The sequence below is a fragment of the Colossoma macropomum genome, unplaced genomic scaffold (assembly GCF_904425465.1).
Source record: "Colossoma macropomum unplaced genomic scaffold, Colossoma_macropomum, whole genome shotgun sequence".
In the NCBI taxonomy this organism is placed as follows: Eukaryota; Metazoa; Chordata; class Actinopteri; order Characiformes; family Serrasalmidae; genus Colossoma; species Colossoma macropomum.
In genome coordinates, this window is record NW_023494802.1 from 27702327 (window position 1) to 27723035 (window position 20709).

Below are 20709 nucleotides of genomic sequence, written 5' to 3' on the forward strand. Positions count from 1 at the left end.
CATAAATTTCATGTTAAACACAAATGGCTTTACAAATCTTTGACTCTAATGTAAAGCATCTGTCTAATATTACTAATGGCAGCGTGTCAGATTTCACACAGAGGGAGAGGCCCAGTCTGATGGATTAGTTGCTGTAGAATAATTTAACTCTGATTAAGCATATTTCCTTTACGAAAATGACTACTTACCTTTCATCACACCGCAAAACTAAGGCCAAGCAACAAATAATGTGTTTTTCTTGTGCTGAAACATCACAGAAGTGAATTAGTCATTCATATACGGGAACTGATTTATCCACCACGTCAGAACGAGAGTTAAGGAAATGACTCATGTTATTTCATTGAGTATACAAAAGACACAAGGATGGAATCAGCATTTTTTTACCAACCTCTGCTTTGATCTGTGACTTCCATCTAAATTATTTGTGAGGTTTAAATTACTGCGTCCCTTAAACCTCAGCAGTAACTATACTCCTTAAGCGGTGTGTACAGGAGCACTCTTTTTATGAAGTAGTGAAAAGTTAACTCCAGAGAAGACTGTCATTCATCCTCAATGGCTGACACTTCTCAGTGGGGAGCTTTGTGGCCTTTCAGTCGAGTGGCTTCCTTTTTCATACTAATCAACAACTCGATATCAACACGACAAAATATCTGCTAACGGTAGAAAGGCGATGTTAAGGGGGAGGTTTTTTTTGTTTTGCTTTTTTTGTTTGTTTTTTTGTTTTTTTATCAGGGATGAGCTTGCCAACCCATCTCACAATTTGGGAAGCCATTGTGTGCAGAGTGGGCTGTCATGGAGTGACAGTGCTCACCAGGCGGAACCTGAAAGTTAGCGCTTTGCAGCGACTAGTGGGCCCTAATCATTGCGCTGAGGACGCCTGACAACAGCTCGCGACAAATTTGCCATTAAAATGAACGGCAATGGAGAGAACTATGTTTTTGGAGGCGCTTCCCACCTCACCCACCCCCCCATTCCTGTCAGTGCATCTTCCCCACAGCCTCGCAGCTTTTTTGGCGGGACATCCTTCCTTCCTTTTCTTTTCACTCGTGCCACCAAACAGCCTTTGGTCCCTCTAGAAACTTGACAGTGCCGCACTTCTGCCGCAGGTTTACCGGCGAGCCTCATTGTATTTAATGAAAGCAAAAAAAAAAAAAGTGGCAATCTCCTATTAATGAACTTGGAATTTTAAAAAAATGCCTCCTTTGCTGAAAACCGAACAAAAAAATGCTTGTATAAGGCAAAGTAGTGTCTGGAGCTGGGCCAGAATTTAATGAAAGATCCATAGAGAATGTGGGGGAGGGTTCAGGGTAAAAGGAGTCAGGTAAGATGCAGATTGTTTTTAATAGTATATGTGTTGTGTACCAAATCCACCGCAGCCTGACCTTGCCGAGACGCTTCAGGGCTGGTTTGAGGTTGGCAGGTTTTGACATTGTGATGATCCTTGGACAGTGTTCTAAAATTATTGACTGAACATTGTCATAGTGGCAAATCAGACGGTCGCACATATCTGTCACTCTTACAGTGTCAAAACAGAGATCTGCTGTAGCTGCCGTAAGCTTTCCAAGTGGCAACCATCATTCTTCCTTTAACCACAGCTTTGGTCTTAAATCAATTAACACGTACAAATGATGTGAAATCTGTGAAAACGCTACCAGGCTAGATGAAAGAGGGCCGATCCCATGTAGTCTGCGGCATTCTCTGATACCCCACTTCTTTGTCTTTGAAGTCATTGGTACGTCCAGACCGCTTTATATGTGTCAGGCAAGGTGACTGAGACAAAGGCCACACAAGGGCTTTGTTCATATCAAGCGCAGAAGGACAGAGGAGGGAGTCCCAGCGGATCTGCTTCCGTTAGCAATTCTCTCCCACTTCCACTGCGAGCTTGCTGAGGACACTGCCAACCCCACACAATACCTCCACATGGAGCTCGGAGCGAGCATTGGAAATGGAAAACAATGCGCGACATACTGCAGGTGTCCCATTCTCCTACCTCTTGTGGTGCTGCGTGGCATTTGATAATGTCATGATCCAGCTCCGGCTTGATACAATTGTAATATCTTAGCGTGGTGGTTGTATTAAATTCATTTAGCAAACAATGCTTTCCTTATATATGTACATTAGATCCCTGTCAAAACATCGCACAGTAGCAGGAATCCATAGGTAAATATCAAGTGGAACAGCAGTGTGCATGCTAGCCTACACCCAGGTGCTTGTGTTTGTCTAATCCTCTCTGCAGGTGTCAGGAGCTACATTGTAAAAACCCTGGGCAGTTCAGGCGGGTGTAAATGGGCTATATCCTCCTCTCTCGTCGGCTCGTAAAATCGACTAAACAAAGGAGGGCTAATCTGGCGCAGAGGAGGTGGCAGCAGCCTTTTAAAAAAAGCATGCTTTCTCTTTCTGTCGGCGCAAACATTCCTGACTGACATTTGATCAGGGAAAGTGGAACTGAAGCAAGACGGGCTTTTATTAGCGCCGTCCCTGTTTGCTCGACTGGTCAGCGCTGTGGAAGAGGGAGGGGGGAGAAGAGGGTCCTGTATGGGGTTTTGGGCCGCAAGCTTTGATTAGGGATGATAATGGGTAAAGCATTCGCGGCTGATTAGCGTCTACCTTGCAGAGGAGCCTGGAGGGAGGTTTAAGGTTAACCCAGCCCCCCTGCCCTCTTTGCCCTCCCTAGAAGTTTTGAGGTGTATTGCGTAATGTTTTTCTTCTTGCCAGCAGTACTGCTCTATAAATGGATACTAAATTGGGCTGGGCAGTATGACAGTATATATCATGATGAATTGTGGCATCACACAATGCAAACTGCTTTTCTGAACATATCATATATTGTCAGTGTAGAACACTGACCAGCTGCATGCTTTATTATAAAGAGAGCAAAGTCATATTTAACTGGATTTAGTGCAACACAATGTGTTCAATATCAAATAGAAATCGTTGTGTTCACAGTTTCTGATAGTATTTTCTAAAATGTAGCACTACTGGTTCTTTTTTTCTGCTTCGACTGATCAGATGTCTGAAAAAGTAAAAATTGTGACATTGTATATCATGAAAATTTCTCGACTTATTAGTGTTGTATTTTTACCATATGACCCATCGTTACTACTAGAGATGGCACTGATCCACTGGCCACCATTGGTATCGGTACCAGTAGGCAATGCTAGATCGAATGTCACGAAGTTGGGTCTCTACTTAGTCATTTTAAATTTTGTTAGTTTAGTAAATTTGGCCACATCTAAAATAAGTAGTAATTTAAAAATTGGTATAAGTTATTAAACATTATTAAAAAGTGTAATATACATAGGCCATCCTCATAGAACAGTGCCAGGCCAGTTCAGGGATAGCTGTGGAGAAAGCTAGCAAAATGGATAAGGCAAGACATGGTTCTCATTGGTAAATGACATTAATGATGAGGGTTAGGATCAGGTGAGGGTGTAAGTGGGAGTGAGGTGAGATGCAGTGGTACTTACTATTCATAAAGGTGGTCTTTGACTAAAATGTTTGAGAACTACTGCTGTAATTAATTCAGCCTGAAACATCACAGAATTGAAGTTCATAGCACAACATAATGTAATAGTCATCCATAATGCTACATTTTAATGACATTTATAATGTGTCATTTTATAGCATAGTAGTTTCTAAAACTATATTGGTCAAGGTTAAATCAAGCTTACGGTATCAGAAAAGCAAAAGTGGTATTCTCTCAATTTTACCTTGGGATGTTCCTTCTTAAACACACCTGCTAAACTTAAAAGCTAACTTCAAACAAGAGTTCAGCAGGAAAATCACCGATCTGTGCCAGATTAAGGCCCTCCGGGACCAGAGCTGGACATCTCTGGTTGAAACTGACATGTTAAACACATTGTTTGTTGAGTGAAGCCTTATGTGCGGGAGGGGGGGGGTGGAATCAGATGATGAATGATGATAATGAGGCCCGAGTTCCCATGAATGATCCATTATTTATTAATGGTATGAGTGAAAAACGTCACACACATCCACACTTGCGCTTGAATTTTGAGCAATCCTGCGTAATACAGGAATTACTGTTCAAAATGCCTGTCAGGAACAGAGTTTGGTCATCATTTACAGTTAGACGTTTGGTTTATGCTAGGAAGTACATGTCTCAACACAGGCCTCAGTTTACTGGAAAAGCAAAACTGATTGTAGAGTGAGTTGCTGAAAGATGTTACAGTTTAAAAAAAACAAGCCCAATCACCGAAGCTTTGGGATGTTTTTATGTTTTGTCGGTAGTAGTTTTGAGTGTGTTCTGTTGGTTATCTCTCTACACTGAATAATTTTTGTAATGGGTTATTTTTTGTGTATTTTTTGTTCTCTCAAATTTTCAAACCTTGGTGAATTTTGTGTGTTTTTTGTGTAATTTCTCTTCTTCTTGCCTTACACAATGCATTAATCTATTATTATGTTTATTTTATTTATCTATTTAGCCATTACATCTATTTATACTGTTACCATCTTTAAATACTATTGTTTTCATTCCGAGTCTTGGTAGGAGAGAAAGGAATCCTGACACTTCCTGCCTCCCAGGAAGAATAGCACCCTTTATCCGTAAAGACTCAAGTCACAAATAACAAGTGGCGCAACTAGGAGTCAAAACCTGTGTCCACGCTCCTGCTCTGCTAGATAGGGTCTTAACTGGGTGCTTTTTTAGTGGGGGGAGCTTTCCTGATTCTTTTGATGCAACACAGTACGCAGCTGGAATTGACGTCACTCAGAGAGCATGGCTGCAATTCCACAATTGTGCATGCCTCTGCAACTTTCCCCAGTGTCCTCCTCCAGTTGTGAATCTGAATTTGATTATATTAGACCATTAAATATTTAATGTGTGGGTGTATGAAAGCCAGGCATTTATCTGCATGAATAGCTCGTGTTTAGTGAAGGACGTAATGCACTTTAAGTAACATCTCCTTCATGCATACAAAAATTAACTCCAATCTCGTGCTCGCCTGCTTCCCAGTCTGAACCCCGGGAATAGAAAAAAAGAAAACATGCAAAGTAAAAAAAGGTAGATGCCTCCTGCCAACTGCAGCAGCTTTTTAAACCAACATAATATCTACACACTTGGCTCTTTGGCTTAAGAGCAGCACATTAGCTTGCTTTCTAGGGGGGGGCAAAAAAAAATCTTGTCTTGGACTGCTACGTCTTACAATTTGTATCGGATCCGATTTCTTTTCTTATGATAATGCCTTGTCTGGATCTTTTTCAGTAGCCATTAAAATGATTATGAGCTTCATAACCAGTAGCTCTGGTAATTTTCACTTCATTTTGACACATACCAGCGCTGGGGAATGTTTACACAGCTCTCTCTTTGCCTGCAGCTCAATATTGGCAAATGGTTTAATTGAGCCTATTACAGATTAACTGAGGTAATGTCAGCGGACAAAATGCATGGACTCCTTACAGTGCTTTAGATTGATTTACTGAATGGCCAAACACATAAGTTTGGCTTATTCGTTATGGAGATTTTAAATCTGGAATGTCTTCAGGGAAAAAGGTGCAATCTCAGCTACAAGTGATACCTCTCGCAAGATTTTATTATCTCTAAAATTGAAAATTGAAAGTATAAGAGTGATGAAATCTCTCTGACTCCACGTCTGCTGGGTTATTTGTCAGTAGTGTAAAGTTTTACAACATGTCTTTCTGTTTATTCAGAGTGGACAGCAATAGGGGTGCAACAATTGTAATTTTTATGGCTGACTCTACAGCCAATTTTATAGCCACCTTGTATTTACTTAAATTCAGTTTCATCAGTAAAATAGTTGGCACAATTCCACTTTTTCTTTGATAGTAAAAAAACAGTATTGAAACCTAAAGTATGGGCTAAAACCAATATGATATTTCTTCTTTAAAAACTAAATTTTGCTAAACTAAATACTGAACTTTAAAATAAGCTGTTTTAATGGAAACACTTCACTTAAGATGAGCATCTAAAATTAAGCTATCATGCTCAAACTGCTCAAAAACTCTACAGGAACAAATACAGAGATAACAACACATATCACTCAATGTGAATGAGTGCTATTTCAGGCTAAAATGTTACAGGATTGGACCAGATTCATTGTTTCTTCCCTCTGATAGTCAATCCAGCATTTTCTGCTGCTGGCCCAATGCTCATACCAGACTCTAAAATATAAACTAAATAACACAATAACAATTGAATACTCTGGAAGCTATTCAGTCCCAGCGCTGCATAATTATTTTGTAATATGACTGCTTCAACTTAACGCGTCACTTCCCTTTTCAAGTTTTATGATGGCGGGGGACAGCAGAGGAGACGGAATGCCTCATAGATATAATCATAAAATAATAAAATGATAAAAAGCAATACACGGATGAAGCCAGTGCCTATCATTTTGCAAACCTGCACACAGAAAAGTGACATATGGAATTGCACCATCAGTCCATGGTTCGGATGGAATTCTTGTGTGTGAAAACAAACTAGTGATAATGAGCCCCTCCCCCAAATGAGCCCAGAATCAGTTCTGGCTGCAGACTCCAGTATTCAGGACAAGTGTGAAAATGCCCTTAGATTACTCAGGTTTACTCAGTGAATGTGGATGCCTACTCAGGTGAAGGTGAAATAGCTTAAAATTTTGATTTTTACTGAGGTCTTCCCCCAGTTTATTCATTGCCAGTTCCCACCCATATGGCTGCAGCACACACAATGTCCCCAGCCTGGGGGGGTTAGGGCTCCTTCTTCTCAGACCTCTGACCGTAGAGGGCTGTGACTTCAACTCTGTGATTTGAGCTTATGTCTTTTGATAACCAAATACTTGCGACTCTAAAGCTGTGAAATTACAGAAAGAAACAATGAAAGCCTATGAAAATGCTTAAGAATATATATGATATATTTTAGGAGTGCCACAATATACATGTTTATATACATTTTGATATGGTGGTCGCGGGACAGTATACACTTTGAATCGACATGCTATTTCTTACAGTGAAACCACAAACATAAAAGAAAAAGCTTGACTGTGCAGCTCTTGGAGCTGGAAAAACACACTGTACTGTTGGTTTGGTTAGACTGTTTTGAATGGGGCAGGGTAAGCCAGCTTGAACCAGAACAGGCAAAGTCATCTTCACATTCATCTCCTGTTTGGGAAGACTTTGGTTTCCCAGTTGAATACAGTAATGATGGCCAAAGAGTTGTAGGTCAAACAGTGACAGTGTGCCTACATTGATCAGCATGAGTATCAAACACCCGTGCTAATAACTAAGCTAACTCATTTGTGTAGAGTAAAGAGACAACATGACGTTTCTTATTTGCCAAGTTCTTATTTGAATTTTCCCCTCCACCTTATGTCGGGAAGGTGCCAGAATGTAACTGCTTCTCCATTTAAGGAGGGATGGAGCAGCAGTTTGTAAATTAACTTGCATTGCTCAGTTAATTTAATTTTGAGATGTTGCCTTTTAATCTATACAGTTTTTGTTTATTTTGATGAGCCATAATAACACACGTGTGATAAACACACATGTGAAACATGTAATATAGATCTTGAACTTTTATTTATATTATTTTATATTTATCTTATAAAAGTTTCTAAGAAAATGACTTATCTCTTCAACAAGCACTATTGTCTTTTTGGGACAACAGTTGGGGGGCGGAGTTTAGAGAATTAAGAAATATTAAAATAATATTTAAAAATGTTATGAAAAACTATGAATGCAGTGATTATTATTCAGCATTTCAAATACTGCACTACATCCACTGAAACAGGACTAATGATGCTCTCATTGTAATAAAGCATGCAGTTGCTCAGTGTTCTTTAAGTACTGACGATTTTGATGGTTATGCTCAGAGACGCATAAGAACAGATTATCACTATCAATAAAATATTGTCATATTGCCCACCCCTGCTTACGAAACAGCTGTTGATTACAGTCTAAATGGCTACAGTAACCTCACTTTTCTATCTATATTTTCTGTGCTACATAGCAGACATGGAGGCTGGAGCAGGCCAGAGGAAAAGAGAGCTTCTTTATGTTGCTGTGATTTATCAAAGTCTCCTTGTGCTGCAACTGCGCTTGCCGAAAGACTTTTGAACTCTATATAGGGCACAGTTGGCTAAACCCACAGTGGTCTTGGCTGTCATAGCTTATGACAAAAATCAATAGCCAAACCAATATGTCCAACAAAGGCATGTCTGTGCGCGGCCAGCTCCGGTGCGCGAGAGTCCAGCCTCGGCGCGGCGAGATTACGCCACTCACCTGACCTGCTTCGTTAACGTATGCATGCGTACGTGTCATATGTGTGTGTGTGAGTACGCCACATTCTTATGTGGGACACGCCGACCCTGTTTTTCTCCCTCTCTGTCTTGCTCTCTCTTTTTTTAAAGCATGGCATAAATCCAGGAGATGAAAATGTCATGGAGCAGGTTCATTTTGCAAAGAGGTTTTGATTGCCATGCGCGTGTAATTGATTGTCCCAAGGACAGGGGGAAATCTAGAAATGTCATAACAGCCTCTGCTTAGGTCGCTCCCACTGCTAGGCAATCAATGAGAAGTAAAAAGAGCTATCGATTGGCACGGGGCAAGAAAAAAAAAGAAAAAAAAAACTGTAGCTTGAGACGGTGGGGAGCGAGAGGCATGGCGAAAGTGGCCCAGACGTGCAGACCTGTCAGCGGCACCTCGGAATTAGAGCGTCTCCTGCGAAGATAGTGTTACCTCTCGGATATTCACAAAGGGCCCCGGATACTGCAGCTGTCTCCCGCCTAACTCCTGCCTGCCCACGTACGCCTGAGCTGATCAATGATAGAAATGTTACCGCTACAGGGATAAATGTTGATGTTGCGCTGATGAAATGCTAGTAGTACTAGCAGAAGAGCACTTACAGAGGTCGGCACTGGCTCGCAACAGCTGGAGCGTCTGAGCTACAGAGCTGCTGCTTTTTTACGAGGACTGCAACGATAAGACTTTCTGTCGCCACTGTTACAACTTTGCATTTTCTGGAACTGTAACTTTCTAAAAGGAAGAACAAGTTCTTTAATGTAACAGAATATGTTTAAAGTAATTTTGGACCACTTCTGTTGGTCTGTTCTTCATCATATACAGAGCAGTTCTCAAATAGAAGTGCGCAATTGCATAGCGAGTTAATTCATTAGATTTACCTTCAGTTTACATTCTATATAAACAGCTTTGACTTCAGACTTTCTTCACTTAAGTGAAAAAATGACAAATCTAAAAATTTTTATTGTTCAGCAAAACCGGTATGCACAACAATACAATTTTGTGAAATTCTACCAAATTATCACCTTAAGGGCTGCAACAGTTAGTTGACAAAGTTGTTCTAAAAGTTGTCCATGAAGATTTTTTTGGTCATTGCATTGTTTACTTAAATAAAACACACACAGTAAAATATTAATTTGATAAAAATCTGGTTTATGATGTGTTTGGGATGATGAAGTTACATGCATTAACACTTACAATCGTAAAATCACGAACGTGCCAGTTGTTTATTCCTGCCATAACCACAGCAGTGCTTAAAGCAGAAACCTTGAGCCAGTGCTGTATCATATGTTATCCAGTCAGATGTGCCCCTCTCAGAATCATATTAACCAGCTGTGCCCAACCTTTTGAAACTCGGCCTACAATCTGACCGCAAATACTCCCGCAAAAAAGGGTTTAACGGGCTGGGCATTTCAAATGCACGTAAAACACAATCACCAGTATAACCTATCATATTTCACTTGATTGTATATCATACAACATAATAAACAGCAAAGAATATCTACAATTTTGTAGTCATTTATCCATGATGTATACATTCCATATGGTCAAAAAGAGAATCATTTTTACGTTGACTTAAACTGATAATATAAACATAACTATCTTGCTATGACAGTTATGTCAGTTGTGCAATTTGCCACACCAGTTACTTTTTAGAGAGTTGGATTTAAATATTTTTGCAAATCATTATCACAAGAATAATACTGCCATATGTTTGTTAAATGCCCATATGTTGTAATGATGTTTTTGTGGCTAAAATAATAATATCAATAGTAATAATAATTCATAAAAAGCAGACTGGGTTGGAAATTGCCCATATAAACAATGACAAAAGTGGTAAATAGATAAATGGTTAAATATGTGCTGGAGTCCAGAAAATGTGAAAGATAATACATTGAAAAATAAAAATAACCAGTAAATGATGAATGAAGAGATAATATAAAGTTGTTTTTCATTTACTTTATTAACTGTTTGGAGACTTGGGAGTAAATAATTGAAAGATTTCTCTTTTTAACTCCTTTATTATCTATCACTTTTGACTCAGCAAGAGTTACAACTGACAAATGTCAGCTTAATGTAAGCAAAAGCATTTTGAATGAATTGATTAATTAATTGTCTTGCACTATTATTTATATTTATTCCTCACAGAAACAATTGTTAGATTAGTTGATTAATCAGAACAATAGCAGACAGATTAACATATTATAAGAATAATCGTAAGTTGCAACCCTCATCACTTTTTCTACTTATGAGCACAAATGTGGTATGATTGAAAGTTTAGAATCTGCACTTTTGACAGATTTTCGTCACTTGTTGCAATTAATATTGAATTACACTATGCTTTTGTTATTCCATCAACGTCAATGGGTTATTAAAAATCAGGCCTTTGAGTGGATGTTGACTGACCATTTAACACAACTTTGTCTGTCTTGCCGAGAACGATTAGCCTACAGTGGTGTAATTCTTAAAGAATAAAGATACTGACGGCCCTGGGGTTAGCACAGCGTCAAAAAGGTGACCGAGTCACATAATTCTTTGCGCTCCCGCAATGTTTGGGTAAAGAAACGGCTGAAGTGAAAGGAGCTGTTTTTGTCACTGCTGTTTTTAGGGGGTTAGTTTCATACTCAGATCAATCAAAGGTTGAATAGCTGCCCAGTGTGGAGCCATGTTTTGGTTGGCCTATTAATACTACTGCCTTTTTTTCCATCCGGAGCCTTGTTGACGTTCGGAGATTGGCTGCTGTAGTGGGACAGACAGATTCCATCATTTTTTTTCCCCCATCATTGCTATATTTTAAAGGGAGAATAATTGAAATGTTAGGCTCTTGAAACTTCCTACAAAGCACATTTTAACAGAGTGTCATTTTTTTGTGCCAGAGGAAATGATACAGATTAAACTTTCTTTGATCTGTCAACTTGTAATCATTAACACATTTGTTCAAGTGTGGTTTCTGGTGGTCGAGAACAAAGTGCGTCAGAATGGCTGACGCTGTTGTCCAATACTTCTGGGTTTAATTTAAATGAGGGGAAAAAAGTTTTTTTGTTTGAGTCCTTTGATCAGAATTACAGTAATCAAAGCCGACTCCAAAAAAAAAAAGTGCTAATTCAGCTACTGTTTGCGTGAATCCAACATGAAGAGCACAGTGCATGCTCTGCTCTCTCGTCCTGCACAGCCATTTGGCTGACAACCAACGAGCTCTCGAAATCCAGGCCTTGTTATGCCAGCAGTCTGTTCCAATGGATTAATGTTATAAACACTTCAAGTGGCTGATTTATGACAGACACCTTAGGTTTTTTGACCTTTGCATATCCCTGTCTGAAGATATAAATTTGTTGTGACACAGATTGGAGGGTTTACAGGAGTTTATGACATGCTAAATCTCAGCATCGGCATGCCAGCCCCCTTATTTTGTAAGCCAAGTTAGACTGAAGGCAGCCTTCGTGGCTTTGAAATAGCGCAGAGCACAAAACGGCCTCATGCGATCACTATGCCTGATAGCCGCGCCTCTGTTCATACAGGGCTAAGGCATTTATGCGCCGCTTAGGCTGAATTAAAATAATATATAAAGGACATTACTAAAATGAATACAAATGGTTTCTGTCTTAGTTCAAGCTATGCTTTACTTGTTTTATTGACTTTAGCATCAATAATACGGTCGGGGCGTGGGATTTGATCGTAATTGCCCTGGCTGTCATATTGTGTCATGGTGTTGCAGTAGCGGTTTATATGGCGGGCTGGCGTGACTCTTAACGTCTTGAGGGGCTGTGCCCTTGCATTTGATCTTGTATTCTGGAATCCTGCTGCTTGGCAGAGATCAGAGGCTGGCAAACAGCAACTTGCTGTTACAGAAAGCTTTGAAAAGAAAGGGTAACCCTTTACGACGGGGTTTTTGAGGTTCATTTGTGCCTTTGGCAGATGTGGATAGAGTAGCCTAAATCCAAGTAATGGCATTGATACTTGGGTAAAATAATGACTCGAGTTAAAGTAAAAATACTTCCCTAAAAAAAACCAGCATGACTAGAAGTGAAAAATTATCAGGTCAAAAACTTCTTCAGGACTGAGTAACTTCTATAACTGCAGTGAAACTTCGTAGTGAATCCAGCATGTCAGTGTAGGAACTGAGCTCTATTCTTCTATTTTTTTAAATCTTCTAAAATAAAATTTTCATTTTATTCTAAAATATAATGCTAAAGCTCACACGAGTGGCCAATCACAAAGCAGTCCAGATGTTGTCGCCAACAAAACACTAACAAAAAATACACAAAAAGAATTAGTAACTAAATATGAATGGTTAAAATATACCTAAATGTAAAAAGTAGATTCCTTTACTTGCTAATATACTTGAGTAGTAAAAGTATTATGATTTGAAAATACTCAGTGGAGTACAAGTGACGTACATGTACTTGAGTAAAGGTAACTAGTTACTACCCACCTCTGGGCTTTGGTGGGATTAAAATACAGAAGCAGATCCAGTTAAGGAATAGTGGTTCGTCCTGCATGCCTACATTACCTTATTATTAAGTCATACTTTTTTTTAAAATGATCTAACTCCAATCTAAGTAATGCCAGAGAGAATTGATTTGAAATTAATGTAAATTGTTCACGTGTTTGGTTTAAGATAAAACAAGTGCACTTCATTGAAAAGGTCAAGGTACAGTAAAATTAGAATGTAAATTGCTTTAGATTCACTTAGACTGCAGGTAATGAATAGCTGTGTAGGTGGATCCACCATGTCAGAAAGTACAACATTTATTAACACTTACATTTCTTTAGCAAAGAGAGTTTGCCCTGAGTCTCTGGCAGGTTAAAGTGAACCACTGTATATGCTCCCTCAAATACTCGTTCAGCGTAGATCACAAAAACATCACCCCGGAATGCAATTAAAATCCTGGTGTGAATGGCATCGGAGCATTCTTCAGCCTGAAAGAGAAAATACTTACAAACAGTTGCCACCTTCAGCAGCACTCATAAAAATGTAATGATGCAGAAGTATGCAGAACTATTCCAGTCTGTTTTTAGACCTCAAAGACTGTAGGGAACTACGACTGACTGACTTTCCTGTCAATACCCAGTACTGTGCAGCTGCTGAGAGTTGTTGCTTTCAATTTGCTATACTTTTAAAATGCAATTACATAAATGCATATTTAATTACCTAATGAGTTACACAGTTAATGACATTTACATTAAATTTACATTTCAAATCCTACGCTGTTAAACATTTCACTGTAAAATTACACTTGTGTTGCTTTCACATTAATTTACTGTGTCATAAAAATAGTAAATAATAGTAAAATAACAACTGTACACAATGACTCCACAGGCACCTGGACCACAAGTTTACTGTGATGTAGCTATATTCTGCCCTACACATACAGTAATAAGCGTACAGTATTCCTCTATAGAAGTAATGCAACTCTGTATCCAGTAATTTATTGTAAATTATATATGGAAAAAATTGACTTTTAATTCTAATAGCATAAATATGTATTTTTGTTTTCACAAAAACTAGTAAAGTAAAAGATAAACTAAAATAATAAATAAATTTACATATTCATTCACCATGTTTTGTGATTCATATGCACATTATGATTCACACAAACATGACCAAAAATTGACATCTGGCAAACCAGTAATACCCAAAAAACTCCAGTGTATAACTTTAAAAGTGTCTATAAAACAACCAAACTTGAATCAATACAATAAAATATATTTCATAATGTCATTACAACCCACCATTAATTTCACAGTAATTTGCTTGCAATTACAGAAAATATCTTAAGAGCTGATTTCATAATATAATGATGAATATAGAATTGTACTGTGAAGATTTGTATTAAATATTGTGAAATCCCAGCAACTTCACTAAACATTTAGAATCCTCACCTCTGACAGAAGTTCTCCAATTGATTCAATGATCTACAAGTGAGAAAATGTCAGCCTGAAACCTTTTACCTTGTTAGTTCATATCCCTGATCATATTAGGTTTGATTCATCAAATCATCCCATCTAAATGGCAAAATTCTGGTTTTCTCACAATCTTTTATTGAAGTGCAGTGACAGTTGCCTACCTTGAAATAGTTTTCTGATTTTTAGTTACATCACCATACACCAGTGGGAGGGGAAAAATAATATTAACCAATAATATAATTTTACCACCTCTTGTTATCATTAGATGACAACACTCAGCTAGCTCAGATATCTTTCTTGGTCAGAAAGAAAATGCACTGATTTCCAATTCACATTGACTGTAATAGTGAATTACATTTTGCGTTTGTTCACAGGTGAAAACTGCAAAATCAGATAGTTAACTCAAAGCCTGTCTTAGTACTTTTTTCTTGTAGTAATTCAGCTGATTCCTCTACTCAACAGCAGAGGTGACACATAAGCATGAAGATCATCATATGCCAAGCCGCTGTCTGTCATCCCTGCCCGCACTGAGAGATCACGAAAAGGAGCACGAAGTTCATCATAGTTCATAGCTCTTCAGTTATATGTGAAATCTATATATACTCCCATTTTAATGCATAAAACATGATTCTCCTCTCTGCCGTTTGAAAAATCTTCATTGAGTTAGATTGAGGTCATCACACATTGGGAGTCTTCTTGTGTCTGTGTGGCGGCCCTCTGTTCACGGGGCCCCATTCTCCATGTTTGTTTTGAAAGTCCCGTTCCCATCTTCATCCATTAGCTGGCAACAGTTCACCTCCAGGCTTCCTCTTGAGGCACCTCTTAAATATTGATAAAAAAAGAGTCTTATTTTCAGAAACCCTAGTGGGGACTGTGCAGGGTAGTACTTTTAAAGCTCAAATTTGACAGTTCTTCACATTGAGTGTCTGTAACTCAAAAAGGAATATTAACCACATGAAATGCAAGTGCCTGGTCCAGACTGTTAGGTCTTATGTATATTTAACTAAGAGCACTTCTGCCTGTAAAGGCTGAAATTCGAAGTGCCAACCAAATGTGCGGTCATAAAACATGTATCATTGGAGTTTCTGCGAAACCCAACGATAGACGTAACTGACGCAGAAAACTGATGTACTACAGATACTCTATACATAGTATGAAATTATTTTAAAAAATAATTTAAGTACTTGTTGAGTGTCAGTAATGTGTTGAACAGTGTGCATGAAATTATCCTTAGATTAATCAATGAATTAATAAAATTTATCAATCACAAAGAAAAGCCAACAACAAAAAACTCAAATTGTCGTTCAGCAAGTGCAGCATGTGTGTATTTGCATACTATGACTCAGTAAATCTTGTTTTTTTTAATGCTAGCATTGTACTTTTTACTTTAAACTTTAAAATCAATCCTTTTATTATTTATTCTTCTTTAAAAAGATTATGACATTATGACATTCACATTTTTGACCATCATTGTTTAAAAACGCAAAATAACTTCATGTTACTTCAATTCCCCTCTCATTGTGTTTCAGAAATATGATGTGATAATTGATGTGTATTCTGACAGTTATTCCTAATATACGTTTTCATTTACAGCGCAAAAATGTCAGGCACTCATTATCAATTTAAAATCAATAATTTGGAATAACATTTAGCAAAGCCCCAAAGAAATCAGTGTCTTTTTGTGGCACTTGTTTACTCTATTACTGTGAGCATAGGAAATCTGTGACAGCACTGAAGCATATATGTGGCATATGTCACAGTTACTGCCTAGCCACCCACCATTATAACACTACTTTTATAATAATATAGAATTACTTTAAAATTTATTATAGTAATACATAAGAAGATAACAAATATTTACAAATACCTTTTATATCTGTCTGTAATGCTAATCCAAGTGGATTTAGTCCCGATTTCTACATTTTATAAACATATAAATCATATCAGCACTGGCATTACCGTCAACAGATATGTACAGAAACAATATCAGATATCAGCATCAGCCCAGAATTCCTATATTCGCACATCCCTAATTTTATACAATCATGGCAGGATTATTGTATACATATACAAGGACACATATACTCTGTACACTTAGTATAAAACACTTAAAGTTGTATAATGACATTTTCTTTTCCATTTTGCTTCTTTCAGTGTACGAGCCGGATGATGACGTTGGTGTCCCTGAACCAGTGACAGAAGAAGAAGGAGAGAATGACATGCAGACAGAAGAGGAGGGCTCTGAGAAGACCAGCCCTAAGATTCCGGAGGACAAGGAAACAGATAACAAAAGCAGCTACAGCTTCCAAAACTCTCCTGTCAGTGTATTGTCCAACCAGGAGGTGGAACTGGAGTCCCGTCTCAGCGATGGCAGCGACAGACTATCCGACTTTAAAACATCTTCCCCTCCACAGAGCCAGAGGGACACCGAGAGCCATGGTTCAAAACCGAAAGATGAGATGCTTAGTAGCCTGGAGAAAATGAGGGCTGCATATGCCAACTTCCTCTCAGACTCCTACTGGACAAATATTGGACTAGACTTGAAGGTTGGCAACACTGGCAGCAAGGCAAACTGCGACAGCACCAATGGAAGCACCAAGGGTGAGTTTGACTGGCATCAGGACGCACTGTCCAAAACCTTGCAGCAAACACTGTCCCCGAAACCTGTGTCAAAGCCTAACCTGTTCAGCTCGGTCCACCTGTACAGGCAAAGCACCAAGGCATGCGGTGCTGTCTTCACAGGGGCCAGTCGCTTCCGCTGCAAAGACTGCAGTGCTGCCTATGACACCTTGGTAGAGTTAACAGTGCATATGAACAAGAGTGGTCACTACCAGGATGACAACCACAGCAGGCAAGGCATTGCCTCCACTTCATCTTCAAAGAGCCGGAAGAGGAACCTACAAGATATGGAGGGCAAAGAGGATGCACAGAAAGTGCTGAAATGCATGTTCTGTGGCCATTCTTTTGACTCTCTCCAAGACCTAAGCGTCCACATGATTAAAACTAAGCATTACCAGAAAGTGCCTTTGAAAGAACCCATTCCAGTAATCACTCCGAAATTAGTTCCACCAGCAAAGAAACGTGCATTTGAAGCCACAAGGCCTTGTTCTCCTGACTCAACTACCGGAGCTGCAGGCTACAGTGAGGCTCAAAGGTCATCTGGCCTTGCAAATACTCCAAACAACCGATATGGCTATCAAAATGGTGCTAGCTATACATGGCAGTTTGAAACATGCAAGTCTCAGATTCTAAAGTGTATGGAATGCGGAAGCTCACACGATACACTTCAACAGCTAACCACTCATATGATGGTCACTGGTCACTTCATCAAGGTGACAAATTCAGCTTCCAAGAAGGGCAAACAGTTAACTCTTGATCCTTTAGCAATAGAGAAGATGCAGGCACTAGCGGAACCCACAGTTAATGAATCCGAGGGAGAGAAGGCCTCCCCTAAAAGCACTGCATCTGGGGACTCCGAAAAAATCCCTCAAAAGGAAAAGAAATCTGACCAAGCTGAAGAAGAGAAAGATAAGAATGACCAGCAAGATGGTACGGATCAAAAGCCTACTGATGCTAGCTTCAAGTATCCATACCTACGGGAAGAGGACCTGGAGCAAGGGGCCAGTGGAGGGGGTGACATCCTGAAATCTTTAGCTAATACAGTGGCTACAGCAATCAACAAAGCTCAAACGGGGGCGCCAAGCTGGAGTGCCTACCCCAGCATCCATGCAGCTTACCAGCTACCCGGTGTGATCAAGAGTGCCCCCCTTTCAGCATCTCCTCCCATCCAGCTAAAGCAGAGTCTCAACCATAAACTAAGGCCCATCGCCCCCAAGGTGAAGTTTTATCAGGGACTTCGAGGACTCGAGAGTTTCCAGGGACATCACAATCCGGACATCAAAAAAGAGAGGGGTGGTGCATCTGATGGCAAAGAGAGTCAGAGCGGTAAGTTTGATCTGGCGGAGAATGATGACAGTGATTGTCAGGATGATTCCTCTTCCTCTTCAAAGCTGGATGCAGACTGTGTAAGTGAAGGGAATGACACGATCAAAGGGAAGTTGAGCCCAGCTTTTTCTGACAGAGCCAACCCGTCACCAAGCCCTCCTGCCAGCAATGGGCACAGCAGTTCCTCAGAGCTTGTCAGTGACTCCCAGGAAGTCCTTAGCATAAACCCTCTAAGTGCACTACAGTCTGTCCTGAACAATCATTTGGGGAAAGCAAATAAACCGAGACAGGAGGGGGTTATGTCTCATCGTACCCAATCCATATTCTCCGAGCTGAGCCGAGGTCTGGAGAAACCAGCCTCGGTTCTCACGTCCTCTGCTGTCATCAGAGCCAACAACTTCATGTTCACAAATAATGACCAGCCAATAGACTTAACAAAAAACAAACACAACAAAATGATTTCCTCCCTCTCGTTGCAATCTTCCACACCTATGCCTCAGAAATATGCGCTGTCTGACATCGCTGACATGGTGAAGGTTCTTCCCAAAGCCACAACGCCAAAGCCCTCGATGCCATCAAGAGTGCCTGCAATGAAGCTGGAGTCAGACGTGAGGCGGTTCGAAGACGTGTCCAGTGAGGTGTACTCGGTCCACAAGCGTAAAGGCAGGCAATCTAACTGGAACCCTCAGCACCTGCTTATCCTTCAAGCCCAGTTTGCTTCCAGTCTCTTCCAGACCTCTGAGGGCAAGTATCTTCTCTCTGATCTCGGCCCTCAGGAAAGAATGCATATCTCTAAGTTCACTGGACTCTCCATGACCACCATCAGCCACTGGCTTGCCAACGTTAAATACCAACTTAGGAAAACAGGTGGGACCAAATTTTTGAAGAACATGGACACAGGCCATCCAGTCTTCTACTGCAATGACTGTGCGTCCCAATTCAGATCGCCATCCGCCTTCATCTCCCATCTTGAATCTCATCTTGGTTTCCAGATCAAAGACATGAACAAACTGCCAATAGAGCATCAGACAAAGGTAACAGAGCCTGAACTGACAAAGGCTTTTAGTGTCAGAGCGACTGACGCGCTGGTGACAGAGGAAGACATGGACTCAAAATTCAAATGCAAGCTTTGCAGTCGGACATTTGCCAGCAACCACGCGGTCAAACTTCACTTGAGTAAAACTCACAGCAAATCCCCAGAGAATCATTCACAGTTTGTTGAAATGGACAAAGAGTAGCGTGGTTGATTTTTACTACCTGTAGTTTTTTTGTTGTTAAATAACTGTACTTGCTCTGCTTTTATAAAACACGGGTCAAATTATTATTTTTTTTTTCATGTTTCAAGTAGCATTACGTAGTATGCTTATAAATTTAAAACAAATCAACATTTCATTATTTTAAAGGACAAAATGGACACACTGGCTGAATTAGAAGGAAGTGTAAGTACATTTTAAAAAAATAAAAGATGAATATACATTGACATACATCTTTGCACCCCTGCTCAAATGCATCACCAGTAATGAAATGTATTACTGCTTGAAACTTAATTGCTGATGTTTGCATGCAATAGCTCTGGCTATGACTACTATTTATTTGTATGATATGGCAAGTTTTAATTGTATTACTTTTAACAACAAATTGATTGATGCATTAACTGTAATTTACAGCTCTAAGGATGCACCTACATGAACATGCAAATGTTCAGACAGGTAGCCAAACGTTTAAAAAAAATACAAAAAAAAATACAAAAAACATTTACCGAAATGTACAGTACATTGCTCTGTAAAATGTTTGTGTTGCAATGATAGAACAGAGAAGCACTTTAATAAATGTTTAATCACCAGTTTAGGCTCAGATTCAGTGTGTGAGCTAACAGATTTAGACAGGTTTGACATAAAGATGTCTCACATCAATGTATATATAGCATTGCAGAAAAAAAGTGTCTCATCAGAAGGAGCATAGTGAGACGAAGAAAATACTGCACCTTTTATACCAGTACAAATAAAGCATTAACATTTTTCTACCTCTCTTCCTGTGATTATTGTAAATATGACAAACTCATTTTCAGTACCTGTCTGGGTTATGAAAGTGGTTTCATAACCTATAAGGTGCAGTCCAAAAGTAACTGGATAGTGACACAGTTTTTGTTTGGATTTTGTATTCCAACACACTGGATTTGAAATATAAATAGTAGCTTCAAATTTAAACGCCCATATCCTGCATTTTTTCCTGTATTTAATATTTTTACCCTGCGGTCATTTTTACATGACCATTTTCTAACCTCTCTTTATCCTTTAGTTTTAAAACAGGCTATTTTTGTTGCTGTGTCTTTAAGACTGATATATCATCATATGTAAAAGTTTGGGCACCCCTCGTCACATGACGTTGTGAAAATAAGATCACATCCTCTACACACTTCTGCACATTTTAGTTACTGTTTTATTTGCTGAATTTAACATATTGGAAAAACAATAAACATATAATGTTTATTTTTTCCAATATGTTAATGTCAGCAAATAATATTGAACCTTGTTCCCTGTAGAGGATGTGTTAACTAATTTCCACTTGGAAAATAAACAAAATTTGACCAGGAGTGTTCAGACTTGTGCATTT

At 39.2% G+C, this 20709-nt stretch overlaps 1 protein-coding gene across 1 annotated transcript in view; it reads left to right on the forward strand.

Annotated features, from left to right (window-relative positions):
- LOC118822427 (teashirt homolog 2) overlaps nucleotides 1–20116 on the forward strand; it is a 54107-nt gene extending 33991 nt beyond the window's left edge. The window contains exon 2 of the mRNA XM_036591477.1: nucleotides 16306–20116. Within this exon, the coding sequence (XP_036447370.1) occupies nucleotides 16306–19334 (3029 nt within the window). The 3' untranslated portion in view covers nucleotides 19335–20116. The remainder of the gene's footprint in view (nucleotides 1–16305) is intronic.
- The last annotated feature ends 593 nt before the right edge of the window (nucleotides 20117–20709 follow it).